The 27,571-nt window shown below is 38.3% G+C and overlaps 1 protein-coding gene across 2 annotated transcripts; it reads right to left on the bottom strand.

Annotated features, from left to right (window-relative positions):
* Window positions 1–1,411: 1,411 nt before the first annotated feature.
* Window positions 1,412–26,947, bottom strand: PRRC1 (proline rich coiled-coil 1). 2 transcript variants are annotated; one of them, XM_063454151.1, is made up of 9 exons: window positions 26,630–26,947; window positions 25,009–25,136; window positions 24,390–24,794; window positions 17,926–18,068; window positions 16,824–16,926; window positions 15,584–15,747; window positions 13,577–13,680; window positions 12,461–12,563; window positions 1,412–2,962 (listed from the first exon to the last, which is right to left on the bottom strand). In XM_063454151.1, exons 2-9 carry the CDS (start codon window positions 25,118–25,120, stop codon window positions 2,753–2,755), a joined length of 1,344 nt encoding a protein of 447 aa, XP_063310221.1. In that variant the 5' UTR covers window positions 25,121–25,136; window positions 26,630–26,947; the 3' UTR covers window positions 1,412–2,752. The 2 variants fall into 2 exon arrangements, with proteins under 2 accessions (XP_063310221.1, XP_063310220.1); XM_063454150.1 differs by having other exon boundaries at window positions 26,642–26,946.
* Between the last annotated feature and the right edge of the window lie 624 nt (window positions 26,948–27,571).

Genomic DNA, 27,571 nt, shown 5'->3' with positions numbered 1-27,571 from the left:
CACTAGAAGGGTCGGCAGTGTGAAAGCTTCTTCCAATAATACAGTTTATTTGGTTTTCTTTCTCCTCAACATATTTTGTTGTATAAAATTCTTAGAAAGTAGGTTTAAAGGACCACTATAGGCACACAGATCACTTCAGCTCAATGAAGTGGTCTGGGTGCCAGGTCCCCCTAGTTTTAACCCAGCAGCTGAAAACATAGTGTCAGAGAAACTGCTATGTTTACATTGAAGGTTAACCCAGCCTCTAATGGCTGTCTCACTGACAGCCGCTAGAGATGCTTCCGCGATTCTCACTGTGAAAATCAGTGAGATGACGCTGGACGTCCATAGGAAAGCATTGAGTAATGCTTTCCTGTGGGTGGTTTGAATGCGCACACAGCTCTTGCCGTGCATGCACAGAGCTGACGCTGGCGGGAGGAGAAGGAGAGGTCACCAGTGCCGAGGGAGGCCGGCGCTGGATTAAGGAAAGTGGCTGAAGGGGTTTTAACTCCTTCAGCCCAGCAGGAGGGGGACACCTAATAACCCTATATTGACAGGAAAACAAGTTTGTTTTCCTGGCACTATAGTGCTCCTTTAAGTTTCACCTACACAGGACTGATGCCTATAAGGTGTTCAATATCTATCCCATTTGTTTGTTTGTTTTTGTGCTCACACAAAGATGGCAGCTCCATGGAGGTGGCAGCCATCTTTAATCTACTTTGGTCAAAAGCACAGCTATAAGGAAGAATTTAAGTAGCTATAACACCTTTATTTAGCTTTGATCCCTAACCTCTCTAAAAAATGTATATACAAATTAACATTTGTTTTCTAATGCAAAGCAATGCTTCATGACATTTAACCAAGTAAGCACCGTTTACTTTTTGGTACAGCATTGCTTTCGACCATGTGCAGCAGTGGCAGAACTACTGCTGGTGCTGCCAGTGGGGCTGCAATGGGTACCGCTGGCTCAGGGGGCCCATGCACTCACAGCCACCGGATGGGTAATATTGCTTAACAGGGGCCCGGTCGGACACAGAGCCTGACTGGGCCTCTGTGGTATCAGCCAGCTGGGAGTATGTGACAGACGATCACTTCCTCCCAGCTTCTTACTGTGCACCGCGTGGGGAGGGAAGAGGCAGCGGAGGAGGAGGCACAGGCAGCTTGAGGGGAGAGAGACAGGAGCTGGAGCAGACCCCTACACCCGCTCCCCTCAGCCACCTTTTCAGTAACAGAAAACACTGAGGTTCATAATGAGAAAACATAAAATAACGAAGCAGAAAAACACTTGTAAAAAACATTTATTAACTCAGGTCCACTTGTCTTGCCACTTCAGGCAAAATATATTAGGAAATGTGTCTATTTGGGTACAAAAAGTTCTATTTTTTTCCCCAAGATTTTAAAGCATATAGAGAATAGACAGCAATATGATATGGCATTTAAGGCAAAGTGTGTTACATTTACCTAGCTTCCTAGTGCAGTATATTCCAGTATTATAGGACTTTTTGCAATCTGTTAAAGGATTGTGTTATATAAAACAGATTATAACAAATACAGAGGTTATCTAACTACAAATATAATATAGTGGCAAATACAGACAGCAATAAACATGACATTAATTTGGTTAAAGAGAGGGTGGGAGCCATAATAGATGCCATTCCATTAACAATAAATTAATCAGCTTATAACGATTTGAAATTTGGAGGAACAAATACTAAAAACTGTAGGCGGAATAGATACGTGAAGTGAAACCTCAACATTTGTGCTGGTAATGTTTAACCCTTTAGGTACCAGGTAACGATGCTCTGGAAGTCAAAAGGTCGGAATGTCTTTTACAAAAAGACCTAGGTTTACAAACCGTTGTTTTCTATTCATATTCGGGACTTAGGTCCATATGGCTTGCTGTGACTTCATAAAGTCTGCAAATGAATTTTTTGCATCTCATCTCATCTAAAGAAGGAAAAAAAAAAAATGAATATGGAACTTTGCTTGTTCTCTGGCTTCTCAGGAGATGTAATTCCACACGGGCTTCCTGTTTACTGCAGCAATGCAAGTAGTGTCTTCATATAATCATACATTCGGATACATGCAGCACCAGTCCTGAGATCATGAGCATGAGCTGTACAATAGCAATCCCCCAAGACTGGAATGAACTGTAAGAGAGCTGTGAAATACATTAAGCCAAGTCAACGCATCATTTAACACCAGGGTTACCATTTGCCATAGTGCAATTGGCATATGGAAGCAGAAGTAGTGCCACTAGTTTGAAAAAGGTTTGGTTCCTTACAATCACAAGAAGAAGGTATATATTTAGTATGAAGACTTACAGCTATGAAATTTATGGACAAACACCCGGTAAAACACACTGTAACATGGATACAAAAAGTATCAACAAGTATACATTTTGGATTTCCAAAGATTTTCCCCTCTTGATTGACTGTTGATACACCTACCTAAAAATATACAGGTAGAGTATGCTGCATATATCTTATTATAGGACCTGCCAAGTCACTGTAGAATACAAGCTCACATTATTATATGATGTGAAGCAGAGCTGAGCTTTTACGTGTTGTACCTATATTAAACAGATCTTCTTTGATTGTACAACAAGACTGATATTTTTCTGGCAGACATTCATTTTCTTTTTACCAACATTCTTTTCTGTTAAAAAAAAAAAAAAACAAGCAACCTACGTTCTTTTTTTCTTAAGTGTTTGGTCTACTTTCAATGCTAGAAAACTGAAATGTGAAAATATTTAATGTCCTGGTGGGTGTTTTCAAAGGACTCTCGGTGGCAGGCGGTGCTTGTACATGCCAGCAAGGGCTTTGGTTGCGCTGTAGATCATCTGTCTTCTGGACATGCCTGTAAATGCCACATGCCAATCAGTCCGGCTGACATGGGGCAAATTTCTCTCCAGCACCTCTCCAACAGTCACCGAGAGACCAGACCACCGAAGGCTGTAGTCTTGTGGAGTAAGATTTTGAGCCTGTTTAGAAAAAGAAATACTACAGTTACAGCTTGTCAGATTCTGCAAAGATATTTTCGCAGATTGTTTAAGAAAGCGATTAGAGTACTCACTACAGTTGTTGTGACAGATTCAATAAAACCAAATCTTAAAGACAATCAAAATTCTGCTGTAAATATACTGCTCAAAAAAGTGTAACAGTTGCAAATAAGGACAAGAAATGCAATACAACCTTAAAACTCCTTAAGGACACATGACGGAAATATTCCATCATGATTCCCTTTTATTCCAGAAGTTGTGTCCTTAAGGGGTTATTAAAGGGATCAAAAAAAGAACAAGCCAATGGTACACTTGTGCAATCCCATCCTCTTTGATTTACATTATATTTATATAAAGGGTGTATTACTTGGGAGGTGCTGCAGTAATATGTGTTTCATATAAGGTTCCTCATCTCACACACACACACACAATTAAATCTGAGATGGTCTATTTAAGTTCTGAAAGTTTTTTATTCAAAAATTGCCTTTTTCACCCAAACGTTTGCTATGTGAAATATGTTAATATCTTTACTAATGGCAAAGTGGGTTATTTTGTTTATTTGCACCTCCTTCTTATAACGAGAGAGTCTGCTGCCATTCAGCTGAAGAATTTTTTAAAATAATCTTAAAGGGACACTGTATACAATGTAACTTTTTTGTTTGTTTGTTTTTTAACCCTTTCAGGACCGCTGACGGTTCAGGACCGTCAGCGGTAAAACATGCGTTTGGACCGCTGACGGTCCTGAACCGTCATAACGGTCTGGGGCTACTTACCTGATCGCCGTCGGTCCCACGGCGGCGATCAGTGCTCCACCCGGTCCAGGGGGGTTGCCTGTCTGCCCGGGCAGTCCCCCCTCGGCAGATCAGGACCCTGCGGCCATGTGATCACTCGATCACATGACCGCAATAGGTGTCTGTGTATCTGCCTGCAGGGGGACTGTCTGTGCTGACAGGCAGTCTCCCTGCAAGTGAAAAATCCAAAAAATAAAGTTAAAAAAAAAAAAGTGTAAAATCAGTGTAAAAAAAATAATAATAATATGTGTATATATATATATGATATATATACATGTATTATATCTATATATAATATATGTATATGTATCATATATATAATGTCATATTAAGTGTATTTTTATATTTATATATACGTATATTAATATAAAAATACACTTATATTTAAATTACACACGAATATATACAATATATATAATTGCTATATATATGGTATATATATATTATTATAAAATACAAATAATATGTTAATAAAAATAAATAACAAAAAATAAATATAATTTTTAATAATTAAAAAAAAATTATATATACATATGCAATTTTATTCTAACAGTATTTTGATATTGATATATATATATTTATATCAAAATACACTTAGAATGTAATGATATATATATCTATGTATAAATAAATAAATAAAAATAATACGAAATATACATATGTCCACATACATAATTACATAAATAATTTCATAAATATACACGTAGACGTCAAATATATAAATATGTATATATATTAAAATTCTACGTGCATATTTATGTAATATTTTTACCTAATTAAGTAATTTTAATGATTGCAATTTGAGGGACCTGCCTGCCAACCCAGGCCAAAAGTCCAGATAATTTAATTTGCTAGCACTGTGTTTAACCCTGTAACTTTCTATGACACCCTAAATCCTGTACATGGGGGTACTGTTTTACTCGGGAGACTTCGCTGAACACAAATATTAGTGTTTCAAAACAGTAAAACATATCACAGCGATGATATTGTCAGTGAAAGTGAAGTTTTTTACATTTTTCACACACAAACAGCTCTTTCACTGAGGATATTATTGCTGTGATATATTTTACTGTTCTGATACACTAATATTTGTGTTCAGCGAAGTCTCCTGAGTATAACAGTACCCCACATGTAGAGGTTTTATAGTGTTTGTGAAAGTTACAGGGTCAAATATAAGGCTTGATTTTACTTTTTTTTTTTTTTATTGAAATTTATCAGATTGGTTAGGTTGCCTTTGAGAGCGTATGGTAGCCAAGGAATGAGAATTAGCCCCATGATGGCATACCATTTGCAAAAGAAGACAACCCAAGGTATTGCAAATGAGGTATGTTCAGCCTTTTTTAGTAGCCACTTAGTCACAAACACCGGCCAAAGTTAGCGTTTTTTGCATTTTTAACACACAAACAAATATAAATGCTAACTTTGGCCAGTGTTTGTGACTAGGTGGCTACTAAAAAAGACTGGACATACCCCATTTTGAATACACTGGGTTGTCTACTTTAAAAAATATGTACATGTTAGGTGTGTTTCGGGGATTTATGACAGATAACGGTGTAACAATGTCACTATTGATACATTTAAAATATATATATATTGAAACCGCAATTTCCTACTTGTATTTACAGGCCTATAACTTGCAAAAAAAAGCAATAAAGCATGTAAACACTGGGTGTTTTTAAACTCGGGACAAAATTTTGAATCTATTTAGCAGTTTTTTTCATTAGCTTTTGTAGATAAGTAAAAGATTTTTCAAGTAAAAGTCCAAAAACATGTTTTTTTTTTAATTTTTCACCATATTTTATTATTTTTTTTAAATACAATATTGGACATAATACAAATAATGGTATGTAAAGAAAGCCCCTTTTGTCCTGAAAAAAACAATATATAACTTGTATGGGAACCGTAAATGAGAGAGCGGAAAATTACAGCTAAACACAAACACCACAAAAGTGTTAAAACTGCTCTGGTCCTTAACGTACAAACATCGCAAAAACAGGCCGGTCCTGAAGGGGTTAATTCTTTATTCTTGTAGTGCCTTTTCAACATCTCAGATATGCATAGACATGTCACATTTTAACAGTATGGATTGTTAAAGAAGTTTAGCAATACATGTCAAGATTACTGCACTATTTTTAAATTATAGGGTGCAAAAATAAGTCAGCTGCTTATAACTTCATAAAGAAGGAATCGTATAGCATGGTATAAGCTTGTAAGAATTAAACTAAAATATGAACTGAACACATGCCTATGCCCACAGGGTATACATCACTGTCCAGCAGATGCCCAGCCAAAAGAAGCATGAGAAGCGGTTTAGAGGTGACTGTAGTGGTCTCTTCATGAAGCTTGTTACCGACGCTCTGTGTACAATGGGACTTGGCACTCCACAACACTGGCAGGCAGGACGTCAGTCCACAACTCGCAGTACGGTTACAGCAACCTACATCGCTTTGGTGTAATTAAATTAGGAGTCATCTCGCGGGTACCGACATCACAAGTCAGAGGTGCACTTTGCCGAGTTGACTGAGGCACGGTACGTGCCATCCGGATCTCCATAAAAGCTTCCAGGCGACAGAAGTGTGCAAACAATCTGTCTGTTTTTTCCAGAATTGAGGGTTTCAGGTCTCGTGGTGTGATTTCACACGTGGAGTCTGCCATTGTGTAGGAGGCAGGAGGGCTGCAGCTGAGAGGGTACTGCTGGAATGCTGTCCCAGGAGCACAGGTAATGATTACTGGGATATCCCTCACCGGTGGGCAGGGTGGGGAAGAGAGTGGGGAGACCCCAAGATGTATTGTTGCCAGTAGGTAGAGGGATCGGCAACGGTTTCAATTGCGTATTTTTCTTTATTTCCTTTCACTTGTATGTGTAATATACTTTTCCAATGTCCTAGAAGGTGGACAAATAAGTACTGATATTGTGCTGTACTCAGCTTGTTTGCCAGGGCTAGTTCAGGGAACAGCCCTTCTCCTTCTCCTATTTCATTTGGTGTTACATACCCTCTATAGTTACTTGTACAATCAGGGCACTTGAACCTCCAGAGTTTAACTGTGGGTATTTTACCTGTGTGCTATACTTTGTTGTTTTCAGTAATCAGCCACTAGCACATAGGTTGTATGTTGGAGTTGTTTTAGTTGTGACCCCTTGTGACTAACATGGGGTATTACACATAGGAATTAGTGTGTACATCAATTTATTATTCTTTTTCTATCGTTTCTATTTTTCCTTTATCTATTCAGTAGGAATAGATAAAGAAAATGGACAGTGTGGATGGATTATTGGGAGGGGCTGGAGATGATCCAGCTGTCATGGTCCACATTGGTACCAATGGAAAAGTCAGAGAAAATGGTCCTAAAGAATATGTTCAGGGAATTAGGAAGTAAACTTAAGAAGAGGACCTCCAAGGTAGTATTTCCAGAAATATTACCTGTGCCACGCACTACAGTGTAAAGGCAGCGGGAGATTAGAGAGGTCAATAAAGTCTTGGTGTAGGAAGGAGGGTTTTTGCTTTTTAGAGCACTGGACCTGATTTTGCGCTTGGGTACAATCGTTATAGCCGTGATGGACTGCACCTAAACATAAGAGAGTCTGCAGTGCTGGGAACAGGATGGCTAGAAAGCTGGACAAAATGTTAAACTAGTTGTAAGGGGGGGAGGGACATAGTAATCTACAAAATGGAGATAGGACAGAAAGAAGATGGGCTTCAGATCAGCACAAGGAGGGTGGAGATGAGGGGAGGGGTAAGATCAGAACAGAGGAGGTACGTAATAGTAATAAAATTCACATAAAGCACAAGCTACTAATGAGAGTATTAAATGTATGCTTACTCACACAAAGAGACAAAATAACAAAAAGTAATTTTACATAACATGCATAACAGAAACATAATGGGTAGTTGACTTAAATGATTATGCATTATTTAGGAAAGTTAAAGAAAACAGGAAAGGTAGTGGGAAATGTTTGTATGCCAACCATACATTAAAGCCAAATCTTAAGCAAGTGGAATGTGACGAGGACATGTAGAGCTTTATGGGTAGATAACGGCTTGGGAATATTATTTATTGGTTGGAATATGTTATAAACCACCTAATGTTAATATTGAGGAGGAAGAACGACTTTTAGAGCCAATTGGGTAAAGCTGCACATCTGGGTGACAATTTAATTATTGGAGACTTTAATTACCCGGACATAAACTGGGATAGAGGGACTAATAGTTCAGCAAGGGGAATCAGGCTTTTGAATGTTGTAAATGACACCTTCATGTCACAACTAGTACAAACATCAACTAGAAAGGATGCTTGTCTGGATCTGGTTATAACAAACAATTTTGTGTCTTTGAAATAAACTCAAAAAATCAAAAGCACATGGCATATACTAAAACATATACTTTTTTTAAAAGGCCAACTTCAATAGGATAAGTGCAACTTTACAACATATTGACTGGCAAAACATTTAGTGAAAAAAAACACAGAGGATAAATTGAATTTCTTCAAAGAAATATTAGAAAGGTACATTTATAAGTATGTACCATTAGGTAATAAATATTAAAAATAATAATATTATTATTATTACCAATGTTGTTAAGTAGGAAAGTAAACAAAGAGATTAAAGGACCACTGTAAACATACTCGTTTTCCTGGCACTATAGTGCCCTGAGGGTGCCCCCACCCTCAGGGTCCCACTCCCGCCGGGCTGGATGGAGAGGAAGGGGTTAAACACTTACCTTTCTCCAGCGCTGGGCTCCCTCGGTGCTGGAGACTCTCCTCCTCCTTTCCCCAGTCATCGGCTGAACGCGCATGCGCGGCAAGATCCGCGCGCGCATTCAGCCAGTCTCATAGGAAAGCATTCTCAATGCTTTCCTATGGACGCTGGCGTTGTCTCACTGAGAAAATCACAGTGAGAAGTGTGGAAGCGCCTCTAGCGGCTGTCAGACAGACACTAGAGGCTGGATTAACCCTAACCCTTCTCTGAAACTGCTATGTTTACAGCAGGCAGGGTTAATCCTAGGTGGACCTGGCACCCAGACCACTTCATTAAGCTGAAGTAGTCTGGGTGCCTATAGTGGTCCTTTAATAATAGGAAAAGGGCAAAGTAACATCCCCAGGGTGTACTTGGAAACCAGAGTAATCTGAATGTAGCTTTCCTGGTGAAATACTTTGTTGCTATTACTTAAAACATCTAAATCAGACAAATTAGAGGAATGCTATACAAGATGTAAGGTACCCAATAATGTATGCAAAAGGGCAATTAGAATGGCCATAGTAGAAAATGAGAAATTGATAGCCAAAGCAAAACCAACCTCCAATTATTTTTTAGTACATGAATTAAAAAAACCTATTTAAAAAATGAAAGTGTAGGTCAACTGAAAACAGAGATGGGTGTGTTAGTTAATGAAGACCACACCTTCAATATGCTTTGCAATTGCGTGCACCTGCCAAAGAAGGATATTATGGCAATAAGTGCAGTGAAAAGAAATTGATAAAAGGAATGGAGCATTTTAGTGATAAGATGTTAACAAATTTATATCACATTAGTTTATAAAAACGGCACATCAGAGGGGATATGATAACATTATACAAATATATTTGGGGCCCAATACAAACCATTGTCTGGAAATCTATTTATAAATAGGACACAAGGTCACGCATTTAAACTGAAAGAAAGGAAATTTAGTCTAAGGCAAAGGAAAAGTTTTTTTTTACAGTTTGTTGCACAATTGGAAGCGCTTCAGACTGGGTTTTTGCCTTCTTTTGGATCAACAGCAAAAATAAATGTGAGGAAGCCTGAACTTGATGAACACATCTCTTTTCAGCTATGCAACTATGAACTTTTTTAATAATAGTTAGCAATTTTAGTCTTTTTAAAGATTTCCAAAAAAAAAAAAGTTATTTATCTTCCTTGCACATTTACTTTTTTCTTTAGATTTTGATTTTCCCATTCATCTTAACCCCTTGATTCAGTGTAAAGTTGTATTATGTTCCGCATTTGTGTGTTCTCGGTCATAAAACAAGGTAAAGAGAGCCCCCTACAGTCTACTCAGAGAATAGCACTGTCATAAGTTTGCCTTTTTTCAAATGCATATCATATTTTGAGCTTATAAAGAAAAAAAATATATGATAATCATCATAATATCTAATTATTACATTGCCTTTTAAATATACTTTGGGGTTGTTCCCTAAATGCAAACGTTCAAAAATGTCTTCTAATTTAAAAATAAAAATCAAACTGAACAATTAATTAAATAGAAAATTAAAAGATTAAAATCAGAATTTTTTTTGGGGGGGGGGGGCGGAGTCTGACCGCCATGCCGGACAGTCGCACGGGATAAGAGCTCCTGGCGGGCAAGCGAAACAGTGGACAAAAACGGCGGCTATACAGCCCAAAGACGTCCTGAAGTGTGCTACCCAGACCGGGGGTACACTGAGGTCCCGGGGGATACCCTTTGGGAGCCTGTCGGGACATTCTGAGCGGGAAGAATAATCTGAGGCCTGCAGGAGCGGGAGACGGAGAGAGGCGGCCGCTCTCTCCGAAACCGCACACTCCAGCAATCACAGCTAACCTCCTAACCCCCCCCTTTGGACCGGTGGGGGTCATCCCGGTCCCCGTGAGACAAGCGGATAAACGCGGATAGCAATCGAGCTGAACTTTACATATATAAACGGACGAAAGGCTGTCGGAGCGCATCCAAGATGGCCGCCCGTCAGCAGCCACAGAGAGAAACCACGAACAGCAGCCTGAAGCCTACCTCCATAGAGACCCTTGATCGGCTCTGCTCGGCCTTCTATGAGTTGTTGTGCAAGCGGGGTATGCCCTGCCATCAAGCGGCCCGGAAAGTGGCCTCATGGATCCGCCCGACGACCCGCCGAGGCTACTACGGTGTCCCACAGCAGATATTTCAGGCGGGCGTCCGACAGAACGACCGCAGGCAAACACGCAGGCGGGAAACAGACCACGCAAACCCGGGCACAGGTACCTTCACAAGAGGTGACCAAACTAACGGATAATCCCAGGGCCCCAGCAGTATATTAAAACGCAGCACCTCAAACACGGGTCCACTACGGAGACTCCGGAGCAGGAGCGCACAGAAGGCACTACCCAGCGGCAGTCAGACACTGACGGCAGACAAGCGCATCCAAAGCCCTGCAGGACCACCAGCCCACCACCAGACAAGCCAAGCGGCACCTAAGACCGCCACGGTCAGGTCTGATGACCACCCCAGAAAAGCACCTCCAAAGTCGCACCCGGACGCAGCACTGTTTCACGTCTGGGAGACAGGCACTTTCCGGCATGATACTTACCCACTGCCAAGCGAACTCCGATCACCACATAGACAAGGCATTGGATGAACGGGCAAGAAGCCACGGACTGTCTCCTGGCACAGGCACAGATGGCACCGCTGCCCTGGTCTATCCTAACGGACACCCGACGAGTTCAACTATCCCCCACTTGCAGGCACCATGAGAAAGCCGACTAGGGGAGGCGGCTGACTTTCGGTAACACACTGGGGGCTAGCCTGCTACCCCATCACTCTGTTCATACAGACTTTAGGTGGTGTACTTTTCCGATTTTACAGTTTGAGATAGGCATACAACATTGAACTCCTAAGTGCTCTTCATTGTTTTTTTCATTTTTATTTGGTTTTGCACTTCTTAAAATATTCTTTTTACAATCGGATAACGCCTGATTACGCCCACTAGACATGTTCCCAGATAGCCTGTCACCTGCTGATTTCAGACTGACAAGCCTGACTACCCGGCGATTATCTGTTCCTTTTTCTTATCATATACTCGTGCCCCACAAACGTGTATTGTGCCCCGCTTTCATAGTGGTTTTAACATATATTCACTAAGACATAGTACTAACCATTTAAATGTCAATGTCAGAGCCAGTTACAGCTAAAACATCAAGAAACTAGACAAACTAGCCTAGAATGACACTCAACTGTTTAAACCTTGTACATCACAATTATGCCATATCCTGTATTATCTACGTTCCTATCTTGTTAAAAAACTAAAAAAGTGCAGTACCTCTTGACTACCTGTACCAAATGTATAACACGATATGTAGTATCGAACAAGTCAATGTATACAACTGTATTTAACCCTGCACTCAAAAATAAAGAATTAAAAAAAAAAAAAAAAAATCAGATTTTTTTTTAAAAAAATTCCTAAAATAAATAATCATGGAATATCATAAAACTATTTTTTTTTAAAAACCATACAAAAGAAGGGAAATCGAAAATGGTCATTTAAAAAAAAAAAAAACAACGCAAGAAAATTCAACAAATATTTGTACAAAAGAAATAGCATATTTCATTTTGGACAAAGCAATAGCAGAATTATTTGTTGCTCATTTTCTTTAAGTGTTTTGCAGAAAGATTTATCAAATGTGTGGTAATAGTCTGTGGGTTGAAATGCACTCCACCTTCAACAAGGAAAACCTGATTCACTAGTTTGATGAACCTCTCCAAACCTATGGAGATTTTATATCAAAATACTGTCAACTCTGTCTACCGTTTGCCAAATCTCTAAAAGGGTTAGAGACATAAAGAAGATAGTTGGTCCCATTTAATTATGATATAAAGCTTTCTGACTGAACAAATATGTTGAAAATCAAATGTAAAGAAATACCAACAGCAAACTATTAAATGAAATCTCATTTTGTCTAATTTTCCATTGAGACACTATTACCAACCTGCTGTACGTATTCCAGAGGCAAAGGAGTAGCTTGTGTGAAGGTCTCCAAGCGTATGCCATGTATAGGATCATCCAAAATTACACAGCCAATGTCAAACCACCTACAAAATATGAGTCACTTATGTTTAGGGGGACAAAAAATAGATTATCAATGATTAAAGAAAGTAAATGTTATATAAAGACGTTGTACAGCCTCTAAAAATCCAGATTATCACATACAATGAAAGGGGAAGAGGGAGCAGTGTAAGATCAATCAAACCACAGGAGGACTCTGGAGTTCCCCAACACATTCTAGTTGTATTGTTTACCGAAGTCCCAGTTCATAAGTATCTCTGACAATAGTAAAAATGCAGGTCTTAATCAGAATTGGCTCTAAATAGAGCTCTATGGACAGTGTCCTGTCTAAAAGATAGTTCTGTTAGATAATGTGTTCTAGTTGACCATGACAAGTCAATAAACTTTATTTTATTTTTTTACCATTTGTGATTATTTTCATTATAAACAAAATGAAAAGGATCCCTTGAATGGCTGCCAAATTAGATTATACCAGGATTCTACTTGATGAGGCTGAACTTACAGGTACTTTGGCCCAATATATGGTTATTGTCCTCATCAATATTAGTCATGATGACTGAAGATGAAGTATCGAACTAAAACAATTTTTTTTAATCATTCATCCAAACAGTCCATTAATTGCCACTTTGTTTCTGTTCAGTTGCTGGGGTTAGTGTATGAAATTACCCTCTCTACCCTACAGAGACCAACAGCCAAACCTTTTTTTCTCATTTCTCACAACCATTGAAGGGAGTAGCTTATTAATAACAAATCCCATTCAGCACAGCACTTGCATAACTACACTGAATCTTATGTCACCACACCTTACATTTCACATGTAACTGCAGTGAGCAGCCTGTTACTAGCATCCATAAACAAAAAACATGTTTAAGTTTGCAACAATTATCCGTGCTGATAACTAGCCAGTGCATGCATAGACAACATTTGAGCAAGGCACAGGCCACCAAAACACAGACAGACAATTAGCACCTTAGGCAAAAGGCTTTGCCATTGTTTTGCAGTCTTCTAGTTTAGCAATACATAAAGACGTGCGTCTTACCGGTCAGGCAAAAGTTCTGCAATGAAGTTTTCTACTGATACAGCAGGCTGTTTCTCATGGATCACGCCACTCCTGCGCAAGCCATCTATTCTTTCCTGAGCCCCCTATGGAAACAAACATGATAAAAATTTTCCTAGGTTGTTGCAAAATTGGAAAACTCTTAAAAATTGTGGGTTTTTTTTGCCTTCTTTCGGATTAACAGCAAAAAGAAAGGCTAAACTTTCATGCAAGTCATTTTTCAGCCTATAGTACAACGTAAAAACACATTTGACATTTAAAAAACAAACAAAAAAAAAAACAAAAAACACAGGAGCAAATTGGATTCATTTTTCTTTTGTATATAAAATATAATCCAAACAAATAAGCAGATACCTAAGGGACCACCACTTAGGATCTGTGCACCAGTAAAGACACTCCAGCTGTATCGGCAGGGCTGAACCCTAGAATAAATGAATAGAATGAAAAAGAAAAAAAAAAAAACTGAAGTCACTCAAACCACAACAGAGTGGGTGAGTGAAAGCTGGATAGTAGGTAAGTATCTTGTTTAAAGTAAAAAAACTAGAAACAAAATAGGAAAATGACTAGCCTTATAAGGCTTAACCACTAACCCATAATGGAAGTATAGGGTCATCCAGTCTAATAAAGCTACCATTAGTTTAAGCAATTTACTGGATGACCCTATACTCATATTATGAGTTAGTGGAGAAGCCTTATAAGGCTAGTCATTTTCCTATTTTGTTTCTAGTTTTGAGACACACACACACACACACACACACACACTTAGTGCTGGTCCAGCTAAACTTAGTTATTTAAACAAGATACTTGCCTACTATCCAGCTTTCACTCACCCACTCCGTTGTGGTTTGAATGACTTCAGCTTTTTTTTGTATATAAATTATATTTGGTTTTATTTATTTTATTTTTTTAGCATGGCAGACAGATAACAATACAAAGAAAACAAGATAGAAGGGACACTGTACTCACTATAATTATGTAGCTCTTTGAATTGGTTATAGCACCTAGAGTCCCCTTGCACTGTGCCTCCATTCAGGGACCATTTTACATCAGTTTAACACTAAACAAGGGTCTTCTGGGGGTATGGCTAAGGCAGATGTTACACTTCCTTGTAGCCTTACCCTTCATATCATCAGTTAGAACTATAAGCCTAAAAACAGTCAGGTGACACTCTCAACCAATCACAGCTGCCCATTGCTGCTCCGGCCAATACTTCCTTATTAGCCACAGCAGCACAGAGAGAAGGGGCTGCTGGGGACTGAATGGAATTATGGCACTTGGATAATTCATACACTATAACTTGTTTAATGACATGAAGACTTTAATCATGTGGCTGAATCTTTTTTTTTCTTTTTCTCCCAGTTCTTGTAAATGGAAACGACCCACAAGTAATCCAAGTATAATTTTCTTTTAAAATGAGTTATTAGAAATGAAAAGTGAAAATATTTTAGGGGATCTTGTTTCACATGTAGTCTTCATCGAATTATAAATATATACGTGTGTATGCACACTGTAACAAGACAATACTGTTTGTTGTTTGGTGCCTTCTCGGGTCTCTTCACATTCTGCGTCATTATGTAGAGAATAATGCTAAACACAGTTAAAGTTTCTTATAGAAAAAGTACTGGATTCAGATTCAACGCCGCCCCCCCCCCCCCCCCCCCCCCTTTTTTTTTTTTGATTATTTAAAATTTTGCTTTGTTTTGTTTTTAGTGAACCCGAAAGCTTCACCTGAACGTATAGCAAAAATGTAAGCATTATTTAGGATCTGTTATACTACTATTCACCTCCTCTCAAATGTGCCAGCACTGCCATGACAGGGATTGAAAAACTGGATTGGCTGAGCACAGCAGTTGCCGCACACGTACCATAGGTTTCTATATGAGAAGCATCAAGCATAATGAATCCAGGCTGCAGTGCTTATTTTCCTTTTAACAAGGAAGCCTAGCATTGTAATGTAAAAACATTTTTTTTATATCAATTAAAAACTACCTTTAATCCAGCAGCATATCCAACAGGTTGTGGAGCAATGTTAGACTGGCCATCTTCTCCTGTGACAAGTGCCATGCCAAATACCTCTTGGAACGCATCTCGAATGGCAGCGACCTTTACCTCTTTGTTAGAGGTTACCACAAGATCCAGCTCTCCTCCTGAACCTAGAAAACAAAGACACATAACAAACTGAATAAAACACTACCTCAACCTTATGTTATACCAATAAAGATTAAGGAAAGTATCTGAGTGTGCATAATCTTACATAAACTCAGAATTTTTCACAGTGAGGCAAAGGTCACTATACCTTCAAAGCAAACTCTCTCTCTTTAATCTTTGTGCTCTATGGGAGCAAAGCACAAGTCAGATCAGATACACGACTGTCAGTTAGAGCATTCACATGCATTAACAAAGTAAAAGAAAACAGTTGGCTCTAATGCATGTTGGTAAATGGTTAAGCGAATGACATACCAAGTAGGACACTACTCTTATAGTAATCAGTTTGTCACACACATAGTAAAATACTGCTTACACAAGAGAGTAAGAAAAAAGAAATATTATCCTCTACTACTTTAACCCCTTAAGGACCAAATTTCAGGAATAAAAGGGAATCATGACAGGTCACACAAGTCATGTGTCCTTAAGGGGTTAAAGACTAGGACAGTGGCTAGGCACCAGAAAAATCAGAATAAGGCACCACTGTTTGTAATGTTTGCACTCCCAAATAAACTAAAACGTAACGTGTTGGCAATTCATCAGGGAACTGCAGATGTAAGGTGAAAATAACCGATGGAAACTGGAAAAGTTTTTCCAAATCTAGCCTTAATGGTGGCCTAAAATTTGGAATTTTGCCGGAATTCAGTGTTTGCAGTTCAGTGAATGACTCTAAAAAGAAAACGAGTGCCTTTATTTACTAAATACCAAATGTGATGAACTGAAAACTGAATTGCAAAACTTATACAAGAAGTGCCAAGCCAGAAAACACTCCATTTCAGATTTTGTTTTTCAAATAGTCTTTTTATGCAAATAAAAAGATTATATATATATATATATATATATATTTTAGAAGGTAAAATAATATTAATGTACTTCTTACTAAAATTTGGAGGAGTACACAAGACTAGAACGTGAACCCAGCAGGACACATCTTGTAGGGATTATTTATGCCACATATCTGGTACATTACTGGTCCTAACGTTGTTGGAATATATGAATGAACAGATGTGGTAAAGCTGCTTACGGATATAAGGTGTCATTCCGGGATCCAGTGTAGTGATCATACTTTCAACTGAATGTTTAGTCTTATCCAAAACAGATTTCACAACCGGGTTTCCAGCAACTCCCTAATGGGTAAAAACCAAACATACAACAACAACAACAAAAAAAAAGTTAGTATATATGTATTTGGTTTAAAAAAAAAAAAAAAAATTAAAAGTAAATGCAAGAATTGACCTCAAAAGTTTTCCTCTATGCACGGTTTAGTGGGTTTGTCTGCTCACAGCAGGAAGATAGTGTTTGCGTTTATGGTGCAAACAGTTTATCTGCCAGGAGCAGTTCCACTCATTACTTAACTTGAGACGAACTGCACTGCAATTTAACAGCAGCATGGCTGCCATCAGCTTACACATAGCCAAGCTCACTGGTTAGCGGAAAAGGCCATTTTAAGCTCTCAGTCAACACTGACTGACAAATGGCAGAGGTGGAGTTACACCTCAGTTAAAACAGCCAAATATCATGCACAGACTAGGTTCTTCCTCCACAAAAGCTTTAGCGAGCTGAAGTTGTTATGGTGCACATAGCAACCCATTTTTTGACATTCTAAATTACTTAGACTAACAATAACCTGGGAGAAAACCAAAATGCTCAACTACAAAGAAATAGTGCTGAGCTTAAAAATCAACACACGTTTTACAATGCAAGCATATCGCAGACAACCTGCACATCTGTCACTCCATTCCTATACTCCTCTAGCAAATGCTAGACAATGCAAATGGCAGCAAAGACCCATGGCCTAACATTCTTCAGCTACACTATTTTAATAGCGCTTACTTTGTAGCAATTGCCTAATAAAACATCTGAGCACTCAAACATCTGAGCCAGCTTTCCAATATAAAGCAAAAATTTTCTTTATGTATTCACAAACCTTGAGTGAAAGAAAACAAAACTGTAACAGCATTTCAAGTCATACTACGAGGAATACACTGTTTGTTTCACTGCTATAGGACTAAAAGCTGCTACATCTTTCACAAAAACAACCAATAATCTGTTAAACACTTTTGTTGGTGATATCAAGCAAAAAAAAAAAAAGATGCATTATATTTTGAAGCAAAGGCAATACTTACCTTAATGAAACCCCAGATGCCTCCAGCAGGTACTTCTGTGTGTGCAGCATGTACTCTTGGGTCTTCTGGTTCCTCTGGGAAAGTAATGGAAGATCCACCCCCAGCTAAAGGAGCCGCTTGTTGAGTGACAGGGTTTGGCATAACTTTGAAAAGAGAAAAACAAACATTAAACTCAAGGCAAGATCACAAAAATATATAACAAAACTATAAAGACATTCAGTATGTCAATTAAAAATCATGCCATGGCATATTGCAAGTCTTGCCAATGCACAACTAGAAAGTTTGTCTGCTTAGGTTACCAGTCCTAAGCATGCACTGATACATATATGAAAGCATAAGTTCTTACAGTAGCCACAGATTGTGTGGCTAACCAAAGTTTAAGCTTGGATCGAGAATGATTGCTTAACCCCTTAAGGACAGAGCTTCAGAAGCTTGACTTACGCTTAATGACACAAGCAATTTTTGCATTTTCTTGCTGTTTGCGTTCAACTGCAATTTGCATCTCTCTCATTTATTGCACCGACACATATTATATACTGTTTTTTAAAGGACAGAAAGGGCTTTAATTTGATATAACATATAAATATATAAATGCTTACTTATTATAAAAAAAATACAGAAAAATGCAAAAAAAATGAAAAATATTGTTTTTTTTTACAGTTTTTGCAATCATAATGTGTGCATAATTAGTGCAGGTTAAGGAAAGTAATTAAAAATAAATTCATTTATTTGTTCTGATTTACAGAATATATAATGTGTCTGGGATTTTAAGTTTTTTTTGGTAGTTACAGGTCACAAAGCACAAGGAGTAAAATAAAATTTTAATATGGAGCGATTTTAGAATTTGGTATGTTTGTCTTGTAAGCCTAATAGCCATAAAATAAAACAAAATTGCCACACAAAAGTATATATTTATATAAAGTAGACATCACAGGCTATTTACCTAAGGTTGTTTTGACACTTTCTACGTAGCCATTTTACCGCCAACCTCTGCTAAATATTGGAGTAAAATTGTGTTTTTGGGGGGTTTTCGCACACAAACGTATAACAAAGAACTTCTCATGTGTATTTTGTAAAGTTGTTGTGTGCTATTCCTGTACAAAGTTTTATTATGTGTTCAGTTACTTCTGCTGAGTACAACGGTACCCCCATTGTATGTCTTTGGCACTATTTTGTGAAGCTACAGTGCCATATAGGAGACCTGTCCTTTTCAGTATTCACAGTAGAATTTTGAGAGACGGATATAATGAGCCTATGCTTCCATTTGGGGTATTATAACAGTTTGACTGTTCAAAAACCCCCACAAAGGCCTACCATTTGTAAAAGTAGACACTCCAGGGTATCTCATAAGGTGCATATTGTGCCTTAACATGCCCCCATTTTTTTACCATTACATGCCAAAGTATGTGGTAAAAAATAATTGTGTGCATTTTTTACATACGGATTGCATTTTTGCTGGGCATTTTGTATATTTCATATGTGCCACTAAGTTCAAACCCCCCAAATTATGCTCAGCTAAGTCTTCTGAGTAAAAGGACACCCCCATTGTATGTCTATGGCACTATTTCGTGAAGCTACAGTGCCATACAGGAGACCTGTCTTTTTCAGTATTCACAGTTGAATTTTGAGAGACGGATTTAATGAGCCTATGCTTCTATTTGGGGTATTATAACAGTTTGACTGTTCAAAAAAAAACCCACAAAGGCCTACCATTTGTAAAAGTAGACACTCCAGGGTATATCATAAGGTGCATATTGTGCCTTAGCATGCCCCCATTTATTCACCAATATATGCCAAAGTATGTGGTAAAAAATAATTTTGTGCATTTTTTGACATACGGATTGCATTTTTGCTGGGCATTTTGTATATTTCATATGTGCCACTAAGTTCAAAACCTTCAAATTATGCTCAGCTAAGTCTTCTGAGTAAAAAGACATCCCCAATGAATGTCTTTGGCACTATTTTGTGAAGCTACAGTGGCATATTGGAGACCAAGCCATATCAGTTTTTACAGAACTTTGAATTTTGACGCTGGACCTATGTGCAATTTCCAAGCATCTTCGTAAGTTTTAAATTCAAACTACCCCACAAAGGCCTACCATTTCTTAAAGTAGACACCCCAGGGTATTTCAAAAGGCATATTTTGAACCTTAGCGTGGGATAATTTTTCCGCTAGCTTGTACCAGGTGTAGTGGTAATAAGCGTTTTTTCTGCCCTTTTGACACACAAAGTGAGTTTGCACAGTATATTTTGCAAACCTTATGTGTACCACCACTCTATAATACTTTATATGTTGCTCAGCTATGTCGGCTGAGTACAAAAATACCCCCGTATGTACCTTTGCCAGGTATATGTGGACATCGGAGGGGCACATTTGGGACACAGCCATTCCATTTTTTTTCAAACTTTACATTTTTACGCTGTGCCCATGTCCCATTTTAGAGTATTTTACCAGGCTATATAATCCAAATACCCCATAAAGCCATACCATTTCTTAAAGAAGACATCCCAGGGTATTTCAAAAGGCATATTTTGAAAATTAGTGTGGGATAATTTTTCCGCTAGCTTGTACCAGGTGTAGTGGTAATAAGCGTTTTTTCTGCCTTTTTGACACACAAAGTGAGTTTGCACAGTATATTTTGCAAACATTTTGTGTACCACCACTCTATAATACTTTATATGTTGCTCAGCTATGTCGGCTGAGTACAAAAATACCCCCGTATGTACCTTTGCCAGGTATATGTGGACATCGGAGGGGCACATTTGGGACACAGCCATTCCATTTTTTTCAAACTTTAAATTTTTACGCTGTGCCCATGTCCCATTTTAGAGTATTTTACCAGGCTATATAATCCAAATACCCCATAAAGCCATACCATTTCTTAAAGAAGACATCCCAGGGTATTTCAAAAGGCATATTTTGAACCTTAGCGTGGGATCATTTTTCCGCTAGCTTGTACCAGGTGTAGTGGTAATGAGCGTTATTAAATGTATTTTTTTACTTTTTAAAACTATTTTTTAAACTTTTGTTTTGCTTATTAATTTTTTTAAAGTTTCCTAAACTTTCGTAAAACTTTTTTTTACAGGTTTAACATTTTTCTAAGCTTTTTCTTTTACCGTTAACCCCTAACTAGCAGTAAGCAGCACTAACAGTAAATTCCCCATTTTCCCATAACTCCCACCCACCCCAGCTAGCAAAATATTTAATTATACAATATTTAAATTAGTTAATTAAATTAATTTAACCCCTGAGGGTTAAAAAATAAATAAAAGTTAATCGTCAGAGGTTAAAAAAAAATTAGATCACAGTATAATACTGTGATCTGTATTTTGATCACTGTAGGCAGTGATAGACTGGCAGGCAAGGGGTTAATTTTTATTTGGACTGGGTAAAGGGTTTATTTTTTTTAATTTTTTACTTAAACGTTATTAAAACTTTTTTTTTACTTAATTTTTTAACTTTTTAAAGCTTATTTTAAAACTTTTTTTAACGTTAACCCCTAGTTAGCCTAACACTAAATCCCCCAATTCCCCACTAACTTCCACCCTCCCCAGCTAGCTAAATTTATAATTTTAAAATATTTAAATTAATTAATAAAATAAATTTAACCCCTGAGGGTTAAAAAAAAAAAGAATTAACCCTCAGGGGTTAAAAAAAAAATCAGATCATATTAAAATGTAATCCCTGCCAATTGATCACTGTAGTCAGTGATCAATTGGCAGGGAAGGGGTTAATTTTTTTTATTAATATGGGTAAAGGGGGGGGTGGGATTTTAATTTAACTTTTTTTTTTAACACCAGGGGGCAGGATCAGTGAAGATCCGTCTCCCTGCACTTCACACTGAACCCGGAAGTGCAGGGAGGCGGAGGTGAGTATACACAGCACATGTGCCCGCTCTGGCATGCTGTCAGAGCGGGCACATGTACTCTGACAGCCCGATCCGGTGCTCCCGGTCTGCCTCTAATGCAGAGGCAGACCGGAGCACCATTAACCCCACGATCGCCGCGATTGCGGCGATCTGGGGTTAATTTTACCGCGTGACGGACGAGGTCCGTCACCCGTCGTTAAGGGCATCCCCAGGATGACGGACCTCGTCCGTCACCCGTCGTGAAGGGGTTAAACAAAAATACAAGGTGCTTTCAACAGTACAGCTAGGTGTATAGGATCTGTTGCATTGTTCTAAAAGACACTATATCTATCTAGAAGGGAGAGACAGACACCCATACATACATACAAACAGTATAAACAATGATGCTCAAGTATAGACATAGTAGGAAATGTCAGAATACTACACTTGTTGTAAGTATTGAGAACGAAAGTAAAAACAATTAGATTTATACAAGTCCTGGCATCTGATTGTAAAGCCGTGATCACATTGCATGCTCACCTAATCTTAGTTTTTTTTAATAACACAAGATGCAACCAATAAACCAGACAATATAATTCAAAGCACCACTTAAGTATCCCCGATCATGCCATCATAATGAGGTGGTCTGGGTGCAGTGTCCCTTTATAAAACATTGCAGTTTTGTAGAATTTGCAATGTTTACATTGCAGGGTTAAACACACCTTTGGTAGCTGTCTTCCAGACACTAGAGAGACTTCCTCTGGAACAACCAAGTAAAACTTGGTCACGTGACCATACACAGCTCATAGGAAAGAAAAGGTGAGGGAGTGGGGACCAAGGTGCTTGGAATGCAGTTTTGTATTCCTAATGCTATAGTGTTCATTTAAGCAGATTTTACATTGACAAATGAACCAGGAAGAATACAAGGTCTAGACAACAAAACCATTTAATCTTAATGATGTTGTTTTGTTGCCCGACGCTGTCCCTTTTGTGTGACAATGAGTAAGGGCAATGTTAAAGTACAAGTGCTTCCTCACTGGAGGCTTTTATTTTTAAAGTCTTCACATTTGGGGACATACATCATCATGCAAGCATAGGAGAAGCATCCGATTAGCTAAACACAGTAATTGCTGCACATGCCCAGTACTTCCCCATGAGAAGCAATACTATGGACTAAATATGGATGATATCAAGAGGAAAAGCATCTGCCCACAAGGAACTTCACAGGGCTGGATGAAGTTTGAGGAATGTCTGTTTATGCAAATGCAGATGTGCATACGGGTGGATGATAAGTTCAAGTGGGGGTGCATGTATCAATGCATGAATACATTTATGCAATGTGTCAGTGAATGCAAAAGTGTCGTTATATGTAAAGAGTTAGTGTACACTAAGTAAAATCCCATTGACATTATTTGATAGTGGTCCCTGGTAAGAATTAAATTAATCTCAGTATTTTGTATTGGCGATGAATACTTAGTTATATGTGTCCAATTATATTTGTTTTATCTTATCCATGGCTTAATTTTACTTTAAAAGTACTTACTGCTAGATGAATATAATAGGGGGGAAATGGGCATTGCATTTATGTGACAGCATTCTACAGTTCGGACAGATGGACAATATCATAATTTTTAATGTACAAGTGTAATATATCACTTCTAATAAATTGACTTGCATAACAGCACAGAATGTGTTCTCCAGATATGTAAACATGTATAGCTGAGAAAACAGGACGCATCAAAGGGGCACATCAAACACCAAAAACAGTAAAGCTCAAAACAATGGGCACAGAGAAAAGTCCAGAGATGCCCTTGTCCAGATTAAAAAAATAAAAGAAAAATAAAAGAAAAATTTTATTTCTAGAAGCAAGCAGTTCAAAATACCCAAAACATAGCTAAAAGTATCTCATTTCTAACAGTGTTCAAAGACACCTGCAGGTAAAGAAGGAAAAAAAATTCCAGATGTCTAAAATGATGTTAGAAGATTGCTTTCATTTGTAAGACACATGTATTTGTCGCTTTGATTAAGTTAATTATTTACGTTTTACTTTGTAATTACTATATGACTACCTTGTAACATAAGTGCTTAAAAAGGACACTCAGTATCAAAATCAGCACTACAACTCATTGCAGTCATAACTGAGCGAAGAGGGCCTGGTCCCATTTTATGAAAGCCACTGGTGTGTCTTTAAAAAAAAACAGGCATTCAGCAATTCCCATGTCAATTATCCACAATTTCTTGTTTAGTAAATATACTGCATTGCGTTGTTGGCATTCTAAAAAGGTATATATTTTGTTACTTAAAAATGCATTGTTCTCATCTTCAAGAATATGAAAAATGAATTGCATCATGCACTCACATTACCCTTTCCATTGGGCAGAAGGTTATGATTATAGGTTGTATGAGTAAGCACCTATCTTCTTTTCTATGTCTAGAAACATGTTAATACATTTTCAACTCCATGGTAAGTAAAAGCTATATAAATTAACTGTGTGCCATACCATGGCATAGCACCCTATATTTGTTTTATAGTAATGCATGTTATAAGAACAGTTGACAATAAATCTGTCTATATATTTAGGATAAAACCACAGAAAAAAAAAAAGAAGGTACAACCTGTGACAGGGGGTGCAGAAAAAGTTGGCATCAGTGGTGTCTGTGGAGCCCGGCCTGCATGACCTTTAGTGATGTCGTAAGTTGAAGCCATTGAAAATCCCGTGACAGGAGGACCAATAGGTGGTGCAGAAAAGCCAGGAGCAGGGGTAGAGCTGAGAGGAGGAGTAGATGGAAAAATAGAAGGGGAGGACATTACTGGAAGTGGGCTGCTAAAGGCTGCAGGTACAGAGGTATGAAGAGGAAGTCCAAGCACCCCTGTGACAGGAGAAGGTGAAATAAATGGCAGAGGCTCAGAAGGTACCATGGGTCGGACTGAAGATGGTGGTAGAGGTGTAGAGAATGTAAGAGGTGGGACAGATGGACGCGGTGAAAATGCAGGTGTAGCAGCCAAGGGAGTGGATAAAACTGTAAATCAAAGCAAAAAAAAAAAATATAGTCATGTTAATTCAATAATATGCATTGTAAAATCCATTTCCATGTTATCATGTGTGGTAAATAATTTGAGCATCCCAAAATAACATACAAAACGTATTTAAGTGGATATTTTTTATTGCAATATAGAATCAATGATTATCATGGTCTGCAGAAAACTACTGCTGCTCAGGGATAAAGAATTTACCTGGTGGCATTGGAGTAGCAATGGCTGTAGCAGCTGCTGCACCAGAGGTCCCTAAAGTGCTAGGAGGAGGAGTACCAGGAGGAGTTGTCTCAATGCCACTCTCTTCCATCATTTTCTGAAACAGGGTACTGGAAGAAGAAAAATAATAATGCATATCAAAAGAATTTGACTAGAAATACAGCATCTCATATCAAATGTCAATGCTCTAAGCTCTTTTATACACCTATCTGTAGTGAAAATCTGAGCAAAAAGTGGCAGTTTGGAAAAATGCTATGACTCGACTACAGTAACAACTTATATTTTAACTAACATTTTGCAAATAATTGTTTATTTGTTATTGATCTGCTACAGCTAGCAGGAACCTAACCTGGAAGAAATGCTTCTTTCAACAGTATCTCATTCTGATGTATGTGGTCCAATCTTATATCAGTGGAACTGATCTCTAAATGGGTTTAAGTCTTACAGTTATGGAGCTCAGCTCTCTCATGGGAAGAAAGATAGCGCAGTCAATTTTGTGCATACTCACACACCAGCTACAAGTTGGACAAAAAAATGGGTACTCCGAAGTGAGTGTTCCAACTTCCTACTAGCCCTGACTAGATCTTTTAGAGCTGTAGTGATTTTTACAAATTGCTGCTGATCTTAACCATTTTGAGAATGGAGTGTATATGTAGGGTACATTAAGCATAACATTTCCAATTAAGATATGCTTTGTGGGAAATATTAAGACACAAATACAGCTATTGTGTAACACCCAACTTAATAAAACATTACAAACTGTACACACATTTAATGGTTATTTAGTAAACTGAGAATTTAAAGAATTTAGGCCAGAATTTCAATCTGAAAACATAGCTGTCTGAGAATCTTTGCAATCCAGTGAATAGCGGTATTTTTTTCTGGAGTGCATTTGGTTTAATGGGTTGCAGGATCATTGTGAAGGTACCATTTCTCTAAGAGGAGTCGGCAACCTTAAAAATAAAGCACAAAACAAAAAAAAATATCCAGGCCACGTCAAATGCTCCACCCACACAAATTGTAATTCAACATCATAAAGATGCAGGCTTTGCACAGACTATGTGTAACTACTGCACATTATATATGCATGAGTGCTAGCCAAATTTACCTGGTGTCACTGACAAACCGCAGATACGCTAATGCAAACAAAAGGAAAAAGCTACAGTTCGGCTTATGTCCCTGTCATACCGATATACTGGAAGAATGGGCACTCTCACCCATGGCTATTTAATGCATAAAGAGTTACACTGGTGCAAAGTTTTTACAGTGGAACAGTCTGCGGGAGCATTCCATTGGTTTCCATGGTGACTGCTTCACTTTTAGAGCTTTGCTACAGATTCACTCTTTTCACATAACCACTTATCTGTCATGTAGGGGCAACCAAAGCCTTTTATAACATCAAGTTCATCATCCTTGGGGAGTATACTGGTACTCTGGGGATGAAAGAGGTTGTAATCTGAAACCAGCCACAGGTTACATCCTTACATATATGTATTGACTATACCCTGTATACAAATAGATATATTCTAAATATACAAATACATGCATGCAGGTGGTCATCCACCGCTCCTGTGACCAATGTTGACCTGCTGCCCCCTCTCACCTTTGACCTTACCCTGCAGTGAGTTGTTAATGTTGCAGAGTGCAGGTCTCTGTGCGGTAGGTGCCAATATCAGAGCCCGGTAGTGTGGCACTGACCGTTCACTCACGCCCCTTTACGTTGTCCAGCAGGCCGCCCGGCATGAAATATGTCCGCCGAAGTACTGCTGACGGTAGCGCTGCCACGTAACCCGGACTGGGCGGTGACTGAGGCGGAACGAAGTGACTTACTGAGGAAGGTTCGCAATGCTAGCTACTGTACTTTCAATAAAGCAGAACTTCGCAGAGATGGCTCCAAGGGCACAGCGGGAATCCAGTTACAGCGGCCATTTTGTCGGAGCTCAGCAAGCATTAAAGTCTATGGAGCTGTCTCCGTAAATATGGCTGTACAAATGGAGCCTTAAAAGAGAAGCGTGTTTTTTGACTCTAATGTGTACTACTCTACCATCCTAATGGTAGAGTAGTACACATTAATGTGTACTAATGTGTACTACTCTAACCTGCCAGGCCTGACTGGAAAAAAGTAAAGAAGACAGTGATTTATCTATTAAAAAATAAATATGGCTATTTCTAACAACATGCATAGTTAACTGTTTTGTTTTTTGGTAGCCATCCTATGTACATGTATAAATATAGTTGTATTGGTTGTGTGCATTAGCTTCAAAAAAGGCACAGTTGTGACTTTTTATTCTAAATGTGACTTGTTTATATAGATACTATAGGAACTTTAACATCTTCATCACATTGTTATATTGTCTAAAGTCCAATTCTGGTGCTGCTATGTCTAAGTATCTTGGGAATGCATTTCCGAGTAAGTCACCTTCCTTTGTGAGGTGGGTGTGTGCGGTAGGTCAGCTTTTTTTTATTTTTTTTTATTTATTTTTTTTACTCTCGGGTTGTCCCCGTGTGCTATCCTCGTCTGTTGCAGTCAGTGATACCATGAATA

This window comes from Pelobates fuscus, chromosome 5, assembly GCF_036172605.1.
Source record: "Pelobates fuscus isolate aPelFus1 chromosome 5, aPelFus1.pri, whole genome shotgun sequence".
NCBI classification, from domain to species: Eukaryota; Metazoa; Chordata; class Amphibia; order Anura; family Pelobatidae; genus Pelobates; species Pelobates fuscus.
This window is presented reverse-complemented; position numbering and strand designations above follow the sequence as displayed.

Coding starts and splice junctions, on each gene's coding strand:
- PRRC1 (XM_063454151.1), bottom strand. CDS start 25,120: ATGATGGAAGAGAGTGGCATTGAGACAACTCCTCCTGGTACTCCTCCT. Junction 12,564..13,576: donor GCAGAACTTTTGCCTGACCG/GTAAGACGCACG, acceptor CATATTTTGTAG/GTGGTTTGACATTGGCTGTG. Junction 2,963..12,460: donor CTCTGGAATACGTACAGCAG/GTTGGTAATAGT, acceptor TTTTCTAAACAG/GCTCAAAATCTTACTCCACA.